Consider the following 18764-nt stretch of genomic DNA (forward strand, 5'->3'; position numbering starts at 1 on the left):
TGCGATGTCTGCGGGTGTGTGCGATGTCTGCGGGTGTGTGCGGTGTCTGTGCGATGTGTGCGGGTGTGTGCGGGTGTGCGCGGTGTCTGTGCGATGTCTGCGGTGTCTGTGCGATGTCTGCGGTGTCTGTGCGATGTCTGCTAGTGTGTGCGGTGTCTGTGCGATGTCTGCGAGTGTGTGCGGTGTCTGTGCGATGTCTGCGGGTGTGTGCGTGCAGGCAGACATAGGCCGATGTGACACTACTACTCCCATCGGCCTATGTCTGTCCCCCGTCCACTCGTGCCACCAGGATCAGCTCGATGGGAGCAGTAGTTCCCATCAGCCTGATCCTGCTATTTAAATTGCCCTACTGTGTCCCCAATAAATTTTAAATACATGTCATTGGTGGCCAGTGGTTACCTACAATAAATTAGTTCATACATTACCTGTCCCCGCCGATCGCCATCTAAAATAAAGTAAAAAATAAAAAACTACACCTATACTCACCTAGACACCTAATTCCTCGAAGCCATCTATCTCCTGTAATAAAATATAAAATAATAAACCACAACCTTATCCTTACCCCTCCGTAGTAGTCCACGAGTGTCCCACGATGTTCTCCAGTTTAGAGCAGCCACATAGAATGTGACCGCTCTGAACCGCTGCCGCCGCTAGAATGATGGGGCCGTAAAGCAGCCCCGTCATTGCATAAGCGGGTTCGCCGGAGTTCAGGCAGCGCTGCTCCGGTTAGCTCCTTTACGGCCCTGCTGTATCGTGAGAAATTCCCACGGTACAGCAGTGCCGTAAAGGAGGTCTCCGGAGCTGCGCTGCCTGAATGCACTCCGGTGACCTCAGTCAGGGGCTCCCGCTGCCGGGAGCGGACATGTTCCCGGCAGTGTGAGCTTACAGCAGCCATGCACAGCTGTCACCATCTCCAGATGTGACAGCTGTGCATGGGAGATCAGCGCAGGAACGTGGACAGGTAACTATTTTTTTTTTAGTAAACTAAGAATTAAATAAAATTGTGTGTTTTATTTCAAATAAATTATTTTTTTCTGGGTGTAGTGTGTTTTTTCTTTTTAACACTTTGTAGGTTAGTAATGGGGGTGTCTTATAGACGCCCATCATTACTAACCTGAGCTTCATGGCAGCTGGCGCTGACATGAACCCCAACCCTATTACCACCTGCCACCGCACCAGGGCAGCGTGGAAGAGCGAGGCTAAGTGCCAGAGTTGGCGCATCCTATGGATGCGCCATTTCTGGGGCGGCTGACGGCTGGTGTTTCTAGCCTGGGAGGGGGCCAATATTCATGGCACCCTTCCTGGGCTATTAATATCAGCCCCCAGCTGTCTGCCTAGCCTTTGCTAGCTATTAAATAGGGGGTACCCCACGTCATTTTTTTGGGGGGGTCCCCCATTTTAATAGCTAGTAAAGGCTAGGTATTCAGCTGGGGGCTGATATTAGTAGTCTGGGAAGCTCCGTGGGTATTACCCACTTCCCAGGCTTCAAACATCTGCCCCAGCCGTTTGCTTAACCTCCGCTAGAGCCTAAAATTATGGGGGATCCCACGCCAATTTTTTTTTAAATAAATCCTTTATTTTAACACTAAATTACATTTGTGGAGTTAATAAAGATGCAGTCCCTAAATTATTATTTATTTTTTAATTAATTTTTCCCAAAAATTTTGACGTGGGCTTTGCCATATTTTTGTATGCCAGCCAGGTACAGCATCCAGCTTCTATGAACGCGCCATTTTCCGGGGTGGCTGCGGACTTCAATTTGCACCGGGGGGGGGGGGCAGAAAGCTTGGGCATCCCTGCGCTGCAGATTCCATCCCCCAGCTGCCTAGTTGTACCTGGCTGGACACACAAATAGGGAGAAGCCCCTCGTATTTTTTTTTCCAATTATTTCATGAAATTCATGAAATAATAAAGAAAAAAAGGGCTTCCCTATATTGTTGTGTCCGGCCAGGTACAAATAGGCAGCTGGTGGTTGGGCGCAGCCCGTTCCTGCCTGCTGTACCTGGCTGGACACAAATATAGTGCGAAGCCCCACGTCAATTTTTTTTTTATTATTTCAGGAAATTCATGAAATAATTAAAAAAAAATTGATGTGGGGCTTCGCACTATATTTGTGTCCAGCCAGGTACAGCAGGCAGAAACGGGCTGCGCCCAACCACCAGCTGCCTATTTGTACCTGGCCGGACACAACAATATAGGGAAGCCCTTTTTTTAAAAAATAATTTCATGAAATAATTTAAAAAAAATTGACGTGGGGCTTCGCACTATTTTTGTGTCCAGCCAGGTACAACTAGGCAGCTGGGGGCTGGAATCCGCAGTGCAGGGAGGCCCAAGCTTTCTGGGCTCCACCCGCTGCAAATTGCAGTCCGCAGCCACCCCGGAAAATGGCGCGTTCATAGAAGCGCCATCTTCTGGCGCTGTACCCAACTCATCCAGGGCCCTGGTGCGGTGGCTCACTGGGTAATAAAGGGGTTAAGGCCAGCTTGGCATTATCAGCTGGCCCTAAGCCCGAAATTCATGGGGTCATGCCAATATTAGACATGACCACCATGAATTTCTAGTAAAGTATTTAAAAAAAACACAACACCCAGAAAAAAGTCCTTTAATTGAAATAAACACACAATTCTTTATTGTTCTAAATTAAACCATACTTACCATCACGCCCATTCCAGCTGAAGCCAACGATCTCCTGCAATAAAAGAAAAATAATAAAGCAACCTCATCCTTACCTTTCCATGGTTCCCAGGACAGCTTCAGCTCTGCTACATCGAGATGACAGGCTGGACCGCAGCAGAACGCTGCCATCCAGCCTGTCATCCCGCAGACACTGAGAAGCGCAGGCATGCTTGCGCTCCTCAGTGTCTCTCTGTGACGGCATAAAGATGAGCCAAGGTCATGTCCAATGAACTCGGCTCACCTCATGCACGTCACTGACAGCGTGGGAAAATTCTCCTGCACTCAGCGCTTCAGCGTGAGAATTTTCCCACGCTGTCAGTGACGTGAATGAGGTGAGGTCATGTCCAATGAACTCAGCTCACCTCATGCACGTCACTGACAGCGTGGGAAAATTCTCACGCTGAAGCGCTGAGTGCAGGAGAATTCTCCCACGCTGTCAGTGACGTGCATGAGGTGAGCTGAGTTCATTGGACATGACCTCGGCTCATCTGGATGCCATCACAGAGAGACACTGAGGAGCGCAAGCATGCCTGCGCTTCTCAGTGTCTGCGGGATGACAGGCTGGATGGCAGCGTTCTGCTGCGGTCCAGCCTGTCATCTCGATGTAGCAGAGCTGAAGCTGTCCTGGGAACCATGGAAAGGTAAGGATGAGGTTGCTTTATTATTTTTCTTTTATTGCAGGAGATCGTTGGCTTCAGCTGGAATGGGCGTGATGGTAAGTAGAGTTTAATTTAGAACAATAAAGAATTGTGTGTTTATTTCAATTAAAGGACTTTATTCTGGGTGTTTGTGTTTTTTTTTTTAACTTTGACTATGGGGTTAGTAATGGGGGTGTCTTATAGACGCCTCTCCATTACTAACCTGGGCTTGATGTCAGCTGGCATTATAAGCTGACATCAACCCCAACCCTATTACCCCACTTCCACTGCTACAGGGCAGTGGGAAGAGCGAGGTTAAGTGCCAGAATTGGCGCATCCTATGGATGCGCCATTTCTGGGGCGGCTGACGGCTGGTGTTTCTAGCCTGGGAGGGGGCCAATATTCATGGCACCCTTCCTGGGCTATTAATATGAGCCCCCAGCTGTCTGCCTAGCCTTTGCTAGCTATTAAATTATGGGGGACCCCACGTCATTTTTTTGAGGGGGTCCCCCATTTTAATAGCTAGTAAAGGCTAGGTATTCAGCTGGGGGCTCATATTAGTAGCCTGGGAAGCTCCGTGGGTATTACCCCCTTCCCAGGCTTCAAACATCTGCCCCAGCCGTCTGCTTAACCTCCGCTAGAGACTAAAATTAAGGGGAACCCCATGCTAATTTTTTTTTAAATAAATCCTTTATTTTAACACTAAATGACAAGTACAGTAATCAACACTGTCACTGTACTTCATATATATGTGACTGACATGTTTCTATCTATCTAATCTATGTGTGAAGCTCTATTCTGTCTGTTATAAATTGTCGGGTACAGATGCTGAATTGCCGGCCGGCTTTTTTAAAGAGACAGTGCATGAAAACACAATTATTTTTTTAAATAAATCCTTTACACTAAATGACAAGTACAGTAAGCAACACTGTCACTGTACTTCATATATATGTGACTGACATGTTTCTATCTATCTAATCTATGTGTGAAGCTCTATTCTTTCTGTTGTAAATTGTCGGGTACCGGTGTATGCCGCTGATGAATTGCCGGCTTTTCGCGTAATACATTCTACATTATTCTTAGTTGTTTTACTTCATGTAGAATTAACCTACAAGGAAAGAAAGGGTTTATTTTCATTCCGATATTTGTGTCCCATTGACTTGCATTGGTTTCCGGTATCGGAATCGGCGATATCCGATACTTTTTGGGTATCGGTCCGATCCAATCCGATACGATATTTCCTGATATCGGAAGGTATCGCTCAACACTATCCTTAACATATTTCACAGGAAAAAAGTTTCACTTTCGTTTTTGAACGTTTTATTGTGAGCCCGTAAAAGTGGCTTAATACCTCTGACCACGTTGTTGACAGCAGTGACCTGGGGGTCAGAAATGCTTCCTGGGGCGATCCCCATGCTGTCCCCGTGTCATTTGAGCACTGTCACTATCGTTTTGGGCACTTGTTAGGCTTTTAAAAGACTGCCGGGGGTGCCACCGCAAAAATGCTCGAGTCTCTCATAGACTAACATTGGGCTCGTTGCTCGGGTCGAGCACCCGAGTATCACGGCGAGCTCGGCCCGAGCTTCGAGCACCCGAGCATTTTAGTGCTCGCTCAACACTAGTAAGCACCCGCTAGTCTTCAGCAGAGTAAAAGGGATAGAACACCACATCCCCACAGGGAGCCACCTACCAATAAAAAAGAGACACAGACCTGTACCCCTGCACATTATCAGAACGCAAAGGGCATGCTAAGAGAAATGAAAGAAGCTGGGGTCATTAGAGATAGCTGTAGCCCCTGGGCAGCCCCCTTGGTTCTGGTAAAAAAGAAAGACGGCACCATGAGAATGTGCGTGGACTATAGACAAATCAACCGTATCACCCATAAAGACGCATACCTGCTGCCTAGAATAGAGGAGTCTTTAGCCGCACTAAAATCAGCTAACTTCTTTTCTACTTTGGACCTTACTAGTGGGTACTGGCAGGTTCCTGTGGCAGAGGCTGACAAGGAGAAGACCGCCTTCACCATCCCGATGGGACTGAGCGAGTTCAACTGTATGCCCTTCGGGCTCTGCAACGCACCAGGGACCTTCCAGAGGCTGATGGAATGCTGTCTAGGGCACCGAAACTTCGAGACGGTCCTCCTTTACCTGGACGACGTGATCGTCTATTCGAAGACTTACGAGGACCATCTAAAGCACCTGGCCGAGGTGTTCGAAGCCCTGGCAGGCTATGGCCTGAAGGTGAAACCATCAAAGTGTCACCTGTTGAAACCGAAGGTCCAGTACCTAGGGCACGTTGTAAGTGCGGAAGGAGTAGGCCCCGACCCCGACAAGGTCACAGCAATCAAGAGCTGGCCAAGCCCCTCAAACATCAAAGAAGTGAGGCAATTCCTCGGGTTGGTAGGCTACTACCGAAGGTTCATCCCCGGGTTCACTACGATGGCCGCTCCTATGCTGGATCTCCTGATAGGACAGTCTAAGTCCAGAAGCCAAAAGCCACCCTTCAAGTGGGATAAACCGGAAGAGGAGTCCTTCCGCCAGTTGAAGATGGCCCTCACAGGGGATGAGATCCTGGCCTACCCTGATTATGGCCAGCTTTTTATTCTCCACACAGACGCCAGTAATGTGGGACTGGGAGCTGTACTGTCACAAAACCAACAGGGCAGAGAAAGGGTGATCGCGTACGCCAGTGGGAAGCTGAGGCCCACCGAGAGGAACCCGGAGAATTACAGCTCCTTCAAGCTAGAATTCTTGGCGTTGGTGTGGGCCGTAACGGAACACTTCAAGCATTACCTGGCCTCCGCAAAGTTCACTGTGTACACGGACAACAACCCGTTAACACACCTAGACAGTGCAAGACTTGGTGCCCTGGAACAGCGGTGGATGGCCCGTCTCTCCAATTATGACTTCGTGATCAAGTACCGGGCAGGCAAAACCAATGCCAACGCTGACGCCCTATCGAGAATGCCTCACTTACCTGAAGGTGACGAAGACCCAGAAGAGCTGGAGAAGGTAGAACTCCCCGCGTTTCACCGGTATGGGGCCGCTCAATACTCCCACCGCGTGAAGGAGGAAGATTTAACAACCGTTATGATCAATCCCCTACCTCACCACAGCTGGGCCGAGACCCAAGATAGTGACCCTGCAATCAACCTGGTGAAAGATCTGCTGACCCAGGAAGACGCCCGCTTAGATCCGGATGCTCCAGAGGAAGCCAAGCAGCTATGGAAAGAGAAGAGCAAGCTGTTCCTCTATGAAGGCAAGCTGTGCAGAAGACTTGTCAACCACCGGACACACGAGCTGACCTGGCAAGTCGTGGTCCCAAGGCGGGATGTAGCTATGGTCCTGGGGGCTTACCATGACAGAGCGGGGCACTTCGGTTGGAAGAAACTGGAGTTCCTGCTAAGAGGACGGTTCTTTTGGGTTGGCATGAGAGGGGCTGTAGAGAAGTGGTGCAGGGACTGTGGCATTTGTAACTTAAGGAGAAAAGACCGCACCAGCCAGAAGACACCTTTGAAGCCCATCGTCACCCAGCAGCCTCTTGAGCTGGTAGCTCTGGACCACGTCAAATTGGCTCCAAGCCGGTCAGGATACATCTGCGCCCTGACAATCGTGGACCACTATTCCCGTTTTCTAGTGGTGGTCCCGGTAAAAGACCTGACAGCCCAAACTGCGGCCAGAGCCTTCCAGCAATACTTCTGCTGTCCACACGGGTATCCGGAACAGGTCCTGACGGACCAGGGTCCAGCGTTCGAAGCTGAAATCTTCCAAGAGTTCTGCAACCTCTATGGCTGTAAGAAGATTCGGACAACGCCTTACCACCCACAAACCAACGGGATGTGTGAGAAAATGAACAATATAGTCATTAATCTCCTGAAGACGTTGCCCCAGGAGGAACGCAGCCTGTGGCCAGAAAAACTGCCGGACCTGATAGACCTATACAACCATATCCCGGTGAATGCTACAAACTGCACCCCGGCTTACCTGATGCGAGCCAGACCAGGTAAGCTGCCCATAGACCTGGAGATGGGAGTCCTAACACCTGAGGACACCTCCCCGGATGCGGACTGGGATACGGAAAGGCGACTGCAGTACAAGAAGGTACAGGAGAGTGTGGAGAAGAGCCTGGCCCAGGTGAGAGAAAGGCAAGAAAGACTCTTCAACCAACATGCCCCTGCTGGTGCCCTAGAACCTGGTGAGCAGGTCCTGAAGCGAAAGAGAAGGCTACATAAGTTGGACGACCAGTGGGAAAGGGAACCCTACACCGTACTGCAGTCTGATCATGACAACTCGAAGGTGTGTGTGATCACCAAGGATGGAGGAGAAACCATTAGTACCGTCTCCAGAGACCACGTAAAAAAGGTGCCCCGAGCAACTCCGTAGTGCAGAAGAGGATCAAAGTGACCTTGAAGCCGCAGAGGACAAGGAAGAAATGATCAGCACCGTTCTCGGAGAGTTCCCTCAGTCCTGGACTCGAATAAACGATGCCATAGTGGTACCCGTCCTGCATTTCCTGCAACCGGCTCAGCAACAACCTACACCAGAGCCGGAAGGTGAAGAAGAGCAAGCAGTTCCAGAGGCAGAAGAGCCGGTACCAGCAGCCCAGGAGAATCAACCCTCTGCTGACAGTGAGCCTGCCATGCCTACGGTAAGCCAAAGGACCTGCAGACAGCTGCCTGCCCTACCTGTACACCAAGCTGGTAGCTGTACTCCTAACGCTAGTGGGGAAAGCCAGGTCGGTCCACCACCAGACAGTGGGTTACGCAGGTCAACCAGGAGCACAAAGGGGCAGATACCCACTCGCTGGAGAATATAGGGTGCACTAAAACTGTAAATAACCCTGTTGCCAAGTGTTGAAATGTTTGCAAAGTTACATGCATGATTAGTATTTGTGTATTTCAGTTTCTTACAGTTACCGTATGGACTCAAAGGTTATGGACTTTTAATAACCGGGACTTTGTATGGACTGCGTTCGGAGCCTGACCAAGGAATGAACTAAGACTGTAAAGGACTTGGGGCTAGGACAGACCCCCACCTGGTTAAGGCTCCCCGTTGTGTTGGTGAAATGGACACCCGGTCACAGACCACACTGTGACCTTAAGAACTCAACCTGTGCGTCGTTTGTCTACTAATGTTTTATGGTCATGCATAATATCTTTGTTTATTGTTTAGTCCCGGAGTACTAAATTTTACTAGGGGGGAATGTGTCACCCTGGCCTGGATGCCACAAATATAATAAAGCTGTGTCTGAGAGCAAGGGGGAGGTCCTCTAGTCAAGGACCATTAGCATGCAGCACCTCCTGTCCCAGACCAGTAGGGGGAGCAGGCTGCCCCTATAAAAGCTGGAGCTGGGGGCAGGGTTAGGGAGAACTGGACAACCTGTCTCTGGATTGAGAGGTGTCCCAGAGCAGGGACAGACAGTTGTGTTGCAGCCTAAGAGGACGTGTGGCAGTAGGAGAGCCACGAGCCAGGGGCAAGAGGCGAAGTGAGCCTGTCCTGGCAGATAAAGAAACTAATCTACCAGACTTTGGTGTCGGAGGCTGGGAGGATTCCACGTCCTACAGCAGATAACCAGTCCGCAGGGGACTGTATGTTCCTTGGCCTAAGAAGCCCGGAGGCTCCGCCACAGCAGAAGGGACCAGAAAAGCCGTACCAGGCCGGGAGTAGAAAGGGACCCAAGTTGCAAGCCATACAGGCGAGAGAACACGGTGAGCTTGGGAACGTGGGCTGTTTCACTACAAGGAGGGAAATAGCCAGAAGGAGCACAGAGAGCACGGTAGGCCTACACCCTCACCTTGACCAGGGTCAGCTTCCCACTTGTTCTCAGACATCCAGGCCCCCTCCTAGCCGGGCCTGTTTCTGGGTCATTTTACCTGTTCTAATAAAGACTCTGAACTGTTTAAGAGGCCTCCGTTTACTGGCTATTGCGGTCGGAATCATCCCCTCCATCATCCATTATATACACTGCCCTGGGGCCATAGTCCTCCCGTGGGGAGTTGAACTATTCAGTGCTGCACATTTATATCAGCCCCAGCGGTCTGCACTGCAGCGGCGGTTAGCCCTGACCGCAATCCACGGGTGGCGTAGTCGGACATTACCTACAGCGCAACATAGCAGACTACCAATGGTCTGACCACCCTGAGCCACGGAACCGGGTCGCCACTACTACTCCCAGTATTGCCCTGAAGCCCGGTTCCGAGTGCCCCACGGCCCAGGGGGCGAGTCAGTAGCACAACCCCATTAAGGGGGTTCAGCAATGCTGTGAAACGCCCTATCAGAATGGAACCATGGCCACATATGCGTCATTAATTCTCTATGGGACTGCAAGAGATAGAGAACAATCCTTTATGTCTAGCACTCATATAGAGAATGAACGGATTGGTGGCGCCCAACTGCTTCATTACATCTATACATTTCAGAGTTCCGTTCTCGGAATCGTTGGAAGTCCTTTGGATAGGAGATGTTGAAAGAATTATTCCTAAAATAGTAAGTTATCTTCTATCAATATGGGACTGCTGGAGAATGCTGAGAACTGCAATCAGCTATTTCTACCAGTCCCAGAGACATAGAAATGCCGGGATCCAGAGTCCCTTTCTTGGGCTTGCTTGGGGTCAGGGAAAGGGAAAAACTTGCTATTTTAAGAATATTATTATTAACGTAAGAAGTCACAAGTTAAGTCATTGTAACTGGTCATACTGCCTCTGACAAAAATTTGAAATAGAACTTGGCCAGGTCATTGGCTTTCGGACATCATGGAAGGAATTTGGGTGTAATCCATTTATAACCATACTGATATGGTCAAGCTAATGGACAAGGAGCTTTATAACTCCCCTTACATAAATATAATTTCTAGAAGACTCTGCACATATCCTATCGATCATACAAAAATCAGTATAAGCTTTGTTCAAAAATAACTAATCACCGAGGAATGTCGAACATCTTTCCTGACTGACATCTGATGGAGAAAAATGCAACATTTCTGCAGAGCCGGATCAATGAACGCGCTCTTAGCAATACTCATCTGCGCCAATGTCCCTTAATCATACTCAGGGAATGCTGAAGGCTGCATATGAAACATCTGACATTACAGAGGCTATTATGGGACACACAAAGACTGCACTTTTTAATTATATGTCTTTGTATTAGTCTCTCGCAAAAATTTCTTATTACTGTAGGCAGCTGGTAGATCAGTATTTCCAAATCACTGGCCATTGTCACAGGCTCCTATCTACCTAAGAGCTGCAGTAGTGCAAGGTTTCATGTCATTATTCTGTGCCTTTGCATCAATAAATTGCATTTTTAAATTAGAATAAATAATAAGAATAAGGAACAAGGCTCAGGTTGGTCTTATTTCCTTTTGCTTCTGAGTGGTGAGAACCTGTGCAGGACCCCAGAGGAACTGCATCAAGGGCGAAACAATCATCAAGACATCAGGCACAGTGGGTGGTGAAACCTGCACCGCAATAGAGGCCATTTGTTTATATAGATTATGAAACTGCAAAGTCAATTTTAATATTCTTAATACCTTAGGGATGTTTCAGATGTCTGTGATTATCGGTCCAATGCTGGATGGCAATGCACTGGCTGGGCGTGCATCTCCTGACCCGAGCGTGACAGCTCCATAAAAATATATGAAGCCGTCCCTTCAGGAGAAGTGCCACCAGCCCTTCAGGAGAAGTGCCACCAGCCCGTGCATTGCCATCCGACATCGGACTGATAATCACGAATATCTGGAACAGCCATTACTGAAAGGCACATTATAACACTCACCTCAGCTGCAGCAGAACCTCTTTTTAAAGAGTAGGTTAAGTTCACACCTGCAGATCTTCTGTCCAGATTTTTAAGGGGAAATCTGGACGGTATGAAAAGTGGACGAGAAGCTTCCATTTTTGTTATTCTTGTAAGAAAAATAGACTGATTTTTATCAGTGATTTTTTTAAATCAAATTTTCAACCATTTTTAGCCCGTTAGTTAATTTTTTAACATCAGATTAGCATTAGGTCTTCTCCAATGCAGAAAAAATTAAAAATCCAAGCGTCTTATATCCATTAAACATTAAAAAATGGACAACACTTGGATGACATATGGATTGCATCCACTTGCTGACTATTTGTTTCATGGTCTAGTAAACTTGAATGTGCAACTTTGATAGGTGAATCAGATCAAAATCTAACAAATCTTCAAATTTTGTTTTGCAGACGGTTGGCGCACAACTACCACATGGACATGTGTACAGCCTCGTAATGGATGCGTGTTGTATCCATTCAAACCACTGATAGAACATGGGTCTTAAACATGATCACCTGAACGAGGACTTACAGGGTTATTCTCAAGCTCTTTAATGCTTGAATTTGCAACATTCTGGTAAATGCAAACTACTTTGCACTTTCTTATTAGAAATCATCTTCCTTCTCCAGAATGGATGCATTTTTAATTCTATAGTTTACTGCTCGTTGTCTAGATTACTAATCACTGCTGCAGTCTGCCGTGGTGGCCAGTCTCCGAGGCAAGAAGTTCGGCGCTTACAAGCTCTTTCCGATACACCTGGTAAGCAATGTTCTGAAATTGCCAGCCAGATTCAGTGCTCCTGTGCTAACATCATGCTACAGAAGGCAAGCTGACTCCACTTATAGCATTGCAGGGTGGACAGTTTGGCCAGAGGCTCAATCATCCCATTTGTCCAAACTGTCAATCTATAATCTATATGTAAAGTAAAAGCATGGCTGTAATGGTGTTGTAATATTGATTACATTGATACCTTTGGTGAAGAAATCTGCTTTATGGTTCTTCTGTAATCACCATTTGAAGTTTTCTGCTAATTAGATTTCGGTGCACAGGGACCGGACTGTGCACTGGGGCTTCTTCTCCCTCTCTGTGATTTCCCGACCCCTCCACTGCCTCTTGTCTCTGAATGACCTGCATCCTCTGTCTGAAATCTCAGCAGTGACCTGTCATTCACAGACTGGAGGCAGCAGAAGTGCTGGGGAATAACAGACACTGAGGAGAAGCCCCAATGTACAGTCCGGCCCCTGTGCACCGAAATCTAATTAGCAGAAAACTTCAAATGGTGATTACAGAAGAACCACAAAGTGGATTTCGTCACCAAAAGTATCGATGTAATCAGTATTCCATGGCCATTACATCCATGTATTACATTACAAAATTGTGCTGACGGGTTCTCTTTAAACCCGCATGACAATTCTTTTTGTAGACTGGGCCCAGAATTATTTTGAATTTTCCAAATTAATTCAATAAGGATGTATAGATTTTGCTGCAGTTTATTCATAGATCTGCAGTAAAATCTGCAAATCCGATTTTGATTTCCCTGCAAAGTCTTGCAGAACTGCAATGGATATTTTTAGCAGCAATTTTGCTACGTGCTAAGTAGAGATGCGAAAATCAAGTCACGGGACTCCGGTTCATCGGCCACGTCAGTAATCTTTGACCATTGGACGGGAGGATTGAGAATCTCCTTACGACTGTGTACCCATGATGCATTGTTCAAGCGTTTTTGCTGCGGAATTTCCGCAGCGGAAATGCTTTTAAAACGCTTGGTAATACGTGCCCCATGGTCCCCAATGAAAATCAGCATGTTCTGTGCACATGCTGCGGATTTTTCCGCAGCTGATTTTCTGTGCAGAAAAATCCGCAGCATGTCCATTATTTATGCCTTTCTGCATGCGGATTTGACTGCTCAATGCATTTGAAAAACGCAAGTTAAATAAGCATGTAAAAACGCTGCAAAAACGCTTAAAAAACGCGTGTAAAATCCGCAAGCGTTTTTACTGCCAAGGACATGCAGAAACGCTGAGAAAATTTTCTGCTTCAATTCTGCATCGTGGGCACATAGCCGACCTCGTGGTTTTCCCAGCTCCACTTTGATTAGTCAGGCTGATGTGACGTTGTGTATGTGTTACGCTGTAAGCATAACGTTGCGACAGCCCGGCAAATCAAAGGAAGAGCTGTAAATGCCAGGAGGTAAGGAAATTTTCAGGCCTTCAATTCAGAGGTCATAAATTACTGACCTGGTCGATGAACCAGAGTCCTGCGAATCGATTCTTCAACATCTAGTGGGCATCAAAGATTTCTATCTATCATTGAGTTATTGATATGAAAAATTTCATATAGAAACTGAGGTTCTGCGCCAGCTGATATGTTTTATTATGAAGTTCTGCAGCAGCTGGGACAGAAAACTGTATTATAACCACTGCTGACCTTCTTGAGGAACAGGATGATGTAATTTCCTATCAATCAGTAATTGACGCATCAGAAGAAACGTCCTAACTAATTCTGTGGGAAGAGACTCGTAGAGCCTATGTAGAATGTGATACTTGAAAAAATATTATGTCTGTTGATAAATATTCATTATTCCATTAGCAAACACATATTCTGCTGCAGATTATCGCGCCAAAGTGAGAATTGCAAACTACCTCGATGCTGCTGTCACTTCCATAGAAATCATCCTCCATCCGCGCACCACGTCTGTCATGTTCCAAGACTTCCAGAGAGACTGTATCCCTGTCAAATGATTGACCCTGAAGTTTCCCATGATGCAATGAGCCAGACATTGAAGAGTAAGTGTAAATGTTGTCGGGGTCCCCGGGGGTCCTTTCTGCCGGATAGGCAGTGTCACTTTGGTTGTTATCTGCCAACTGCTCACATAAATTGCTGATGTCTGTTTGATGTAGAGTGTCAGACAGTTTGGATACATCTTGAAAAGTGTCAGGAAAAATCCAGTTATCTAGAAAATAAAATACATGAGAATTGATGATATGTCATGGAAGATGGAGCTGGAAATTACACGTTATTAGTATATTTATAACTGTATTACCTAACAGCAGAGTGTGAGAGATAAGAATAAGTGAGAAATCTGAAAGGGATCATTGAGATACCATCAGAAGTAGACGTCCATGGATCCATGAGTACAACTCACCCTATGGACATCTCATAATAGTGGAAAGTTTATTTAAGGGACCATATCTAATAAAGGGTTAGATATGGGATATTTGGCCAAAATGGTTAAGCCACGCTTGCCCATCCAGGAGGAGTCAATGTTGATCAGTCTTCACATGCCTTGAAGGACTGAAAGGCAACGTGACTCTTGGGCTGGTTGTTTACTACCATTGTAAGGACTGATGAAAGCAAACTCTGTTCAGGCCGACAAAACTGATGAGGAAGGAAAATGGGCTGATGGTGATTGAGGTGATCCTCTTCCAGGACTCCATAGATGGTTGCAGGGGCCGCCTTGTGGCATGTACTGTACATTCTTAAATGTAACTCATGTCAAATACGTTTCATGCCATAGACACACGTCAAAAGTTTCTATTAATGGGGATGCGGTTGCTGAGACCCATACAGGTCTCGGCTATAATGAAAGAGCAGAAGTGCTTATTTTCTCAAAAACTGAAGACAAGCTCCAAAAACTTTCGGTTGCACATTCTTTAGTGTTGGAGAAGATCAGCGGTAGGCTGAGGGCTTCTGCTCCTTTGTTTTAGTGATTGCGGTGGTCTCAGAAAAAGGACCTCCACCAATCAAAACTTTTGCCCTGCCTCTATTATCAAACGTTACACTTTAATATCTTACATACTAGACCTGAGTAGAAAGCTTTGCAGAACATGGTTTCAGCAGCCTTGTCAGAAATCTGTGGCTGTTGGACCAGAACCATACAAACCACCTACCTGTTGGCATCCCTGGTGTCTCTTCTAATTAGTAGGCCTGCTGAGATGTTATGTGTGCATTGTGCTGCACCAAAATGATTATGTCTTACTAGGTCTACCAATCAGAAAAGGTAATGGGGATGCCGGCACGTAGAAGAAGGTCTTTGAAGAAGGACTCCTCTGGTGACCAGAGACTACCAGCATTGCCACTGGACCAGAGTCCTGACAATCTTTTTGCTCATCTTAAATACCTACAAATAAATCCCTGCATATGTCCTAACCCATCTCTTTAGGTGTAGTGCTAGAATCATTGTCAAGTTATGTCAACTGAATCTGGTTTTATTCAATAGACCAATAGCCAAGTACCGCAAAGAGCCCTACAAACCATCTCCTACATGTTGGCATCCATGGCGCCTCTTCCGATTAGTAGGCTTGGTGCAACTGTGTGCATACGTTGCGCTGTATCATAATGAATACGGGTGCACTAATCTAATGATTATAAGAGGCAATGGAGATGCTGCAGGCAGGAGAAGGTTTGCAGAGCTCTGATCTGGTGACCACGGATGTCGCCGCTGGACCAGGGTCCTGACAACCTTTTTGCTCATTTCTATTACCTACATATCAATATTTAGTACAAAGGAGAAATTATTAATTATATGCTTCAATAGTAGAGCTTCCTATTCTTGCGTCTGTCCACCTCTGTCTCCGTCGGTTCAGTGCTTGCATCTACTATATTGTCAGGATTCCTGTTATCCTTCTACAGTTTGACCACTAGTGGCTGCTATTGTTCACCTTAATAATTGTGCAGCAAATCCACTCCTTACCACTGCAGGCCGCTGCTGTGTTCTGCAATTGCTCTTTACTAAGACGGCAGATTCTGAACCTGTGGAATTCATCTTGTTTCCTGTTTGAGCCGCATGGATCTCTAACTCATTGCTTGAGTATTGTGTCTAGCTGTTTAGTCTAATTCCATGCTCCAGCTCCTGGACTGTCTTACCCAGACTGTTCTCACCTATCTACAGATTGTTTACTGCAACTCCTTTGCTAACTCCAAGAACTTCTACTACTGCTTGCTGTTCCTGCTTGTGCTCCTTCGGCAACTGGGTTCCAGCAATGCTACGCCAGTATCGTAACATATATCTACGATTAAGAGTCTGCCAGACTCGAGACGCGTCAGTATTTTTTATGCTTATGCTACTATTTTAATGAAGTGATAATAAAGTATATTTCATTGAATTCACTTTGTTGGATTAAAAAACCTCTTTTCATCACTTGCATCATCATCAAGTGACAATGCTAGAATCTTGTTTTATCCAAAAAATCCAATAGCCAAGTACCATCACAAAGATAGACCACACAGTTGCTATAGGGCCCTAGGAAAGTGGAGTCCCACCACTGGTTGGTCTTATCTCCTTTGCTTCTGGATGTCAAGGATCTGTGCAGAACGCCAGCTGTATTGTTAGCAATGAGCAATGGGGATTGCTACATTACTGGTAGCAATGACCCTAAAGAAGAATATTCATCTCATATGGAACTGCTATTTTAGTAAATAAAGTGGAATGAAATTGGTTTCAGGGTCATGGGAAGTGCATGAAGAGGAACATAAACACCAAAACCTAACTGGCTAATAATGACATCCTCATGGATGGAGTCTATTTTCAACTTTGTACTGGTTTCAAAAAAAGTTTTCAAAAGTTTTTGAATAGAAACAGAGACAACTTGAAGGTCGGAACTTAGTATTTGTACAAAAGTGTATATACAAACATCTCTTCTGCGCAGAAAAGCCTGATCTTAATTATTACAGGAGCCTCCTTTGTAGTCCACAATGTACTTGTTTAATCAATATGTCCCCATAAAAAGAAGAAAAGCTTTCCACTGATGGAAGAAAAGGGAGTATAATCAATATTTTGGCAAAATATAAAGAAAAAGCGTACGACATGCACATAATGAAATATTAATCTATGCTCTGGGGTCTGCACGTAGATAAATTAGATATGTTAGACTAAACCTACATTGCAGAAGAGCTAAAGACAAGTAAAAATTCCACCTTGAGATTCTTTCATGATAAATCGGCCATTGGTGTCAAAAATCCATAAAAAGAACATGAAACAGAACAACAAAGTTATCACTTGAAAGTCATACCTGCTACCATTGAAGGTTCGTCTCTGTTCACCTTTCTGTTTTCACGTTTTTGATGTTTTTCCCCCCCTAAAACAATTGCTAAGTCTATTAATCCCTTAAAGACCAAGCTATAGTTGTCTTTCAGGAGCACACACATTTATTTATTCTTTTGTTTTTTATTTAAACTAATACATTTATTTTAATTATTTTTGCATCACTATGGAGTTTTGTTTATAGTTTTATGCTTACTATTTTTTCGTTTTTTTGGAGGGTAAAGGGGGCAAAAAACCCCATTATACTACCATATTTTTTCCTTCCATTGTTTATCACTAACCTAACATAAGCATATAAATTTGCGGTATGTGTTGGGTTGCCTTGCGGTATATATGCTTTACAAAGTAAAATATAGTTAAGCAAAAAAACAATGTTGGACGAGTTGTTTGAGATTGGTCAAAATTTTGAAACGCAAGTAATGGTGTAAAATGTCAAGATAAACATTATGTACAACAAACATATGGTGCTGCAGCAGTGATCTACCGTTGAGAACATATGACCACTGTTGCCAGTCACTGCCCATAGTGGGAATGCCAAGATAGTGTCATGCTAGGTATGGAAAGAACCCAGCGTATGATGATGGGAAAAAGGGGAAAGCCCAGCAACTAGAGAAATGGGGAGTGGAGACCCCTAAGCAAATCTTACAAAACCCTGACTCCCCTATTGTCCCTAAATAGGTTCCACACCTATCGCCGAGCAGGATACCTTAGCCCTGGCTGACCCTAGAGGTAGGCCCTAGGTAGGGGGGGTGTGAGCACTAGTCAGCCCCACTGAAACTAAAGACAAACAAGGGAAACAGACACAAGGGGATACACTTGACTTTGAGAAGACACCAGGGAGATCATGACTACAATCCACAAAGGAACTGCAAGAAGAATCTAGCCGAGTGCTAGAATTCCAGACCTGAACAGAGCAACTCTCTGGAGAAACTTAGTGTATTTAAAGATTCAGCAAGGGTGTGTCAATTAGCAGCAGAATGTGCAGATCAATGCTGGGTCCTAGAGAGGGAAGGATGAGGAAACAATCAAGAAGGTGTCTGCAAGACCAAGAGCAGCGACCTTCTACAGCCGGATCCAGAATGATTGTCAAACCTGACACACCCGTGACAGGTAGATGGCACAAGACTGCTGAGGTCAATGATTGACAGCAGTGGTCAAGTATTGTTAACTGTGATGTTGCTGATCCAGCTTTGTAAGGAAAATGCCAGTGGAGAGGAGATGCTGGATATGTAGGGGCGCTAAACCGTAAGTAATGCTTATTTTGCGTTTCTTCCCCAGTTAATTAGAAATATATGTAAATTTATAATTATATAAGGATTAAAAGTCTAGCCTATTGTGTTGGTTATTGTCTTGGCAAAAAACATAAAAATTTGTTTTTTAGCCACCCTGGTGTGATGTCATCGTTGCAGAATGATGCATATTTGACATTTTGATATTGTGCCAGGATAATCAACAGAAGAAGAGCTATGGATGCCGGGAAGTAGGAGACTCTTCTCAGGACTCCGATCCAGTAGCTACAGATCACTGACCTTGACTGGTTCCTGTGAATCGATTTCCTCCAACCCTAGTGGTAAGCCATAGTTGCAAGATCACTGCCCTACATACAGCACATAGGAGGTT

General features: G+C 45.7%; 1 protein-coding gene across 1 annotated transcript in view; it reads right to left on the minus strand.

Annotated features, from left to right (window-relative positions):
- CFAP20DC (CFAP20 domain containing) overlaps nt 1–18764 on the minus strand; it is a 692474-nt gene that overhangs the window by 242292 nt on the left and 431418 nt on the right. The window contains exon 13 of the mRNA XM_073644645.1: nt 13744–14054. Coding sequence (XP_073500746.1) covers nt 13744–14054 — 311 coding nt within the window. The remainder of the gene's footprint in view (nt 1–13743; nt 14055–18764) is intronic.

The sequence above is a fragment of the Phyllobates terribilis genome, unplaced genomic scaffold, assembly GCF_046119375.1.
Source record: "Phyllobates terribilis strain yellow unplaced genomic scaffold, ASM4611937v1 Scaffold_8__6_contigs__length_399053987, whole genome shotgun sequence".
Lineage (NCBI taxonomy): Eukaryota > Metazoa > Chordata > Amphibia > Anura > Dendrobatidae > Phyllobates > Phyllobates terribilis.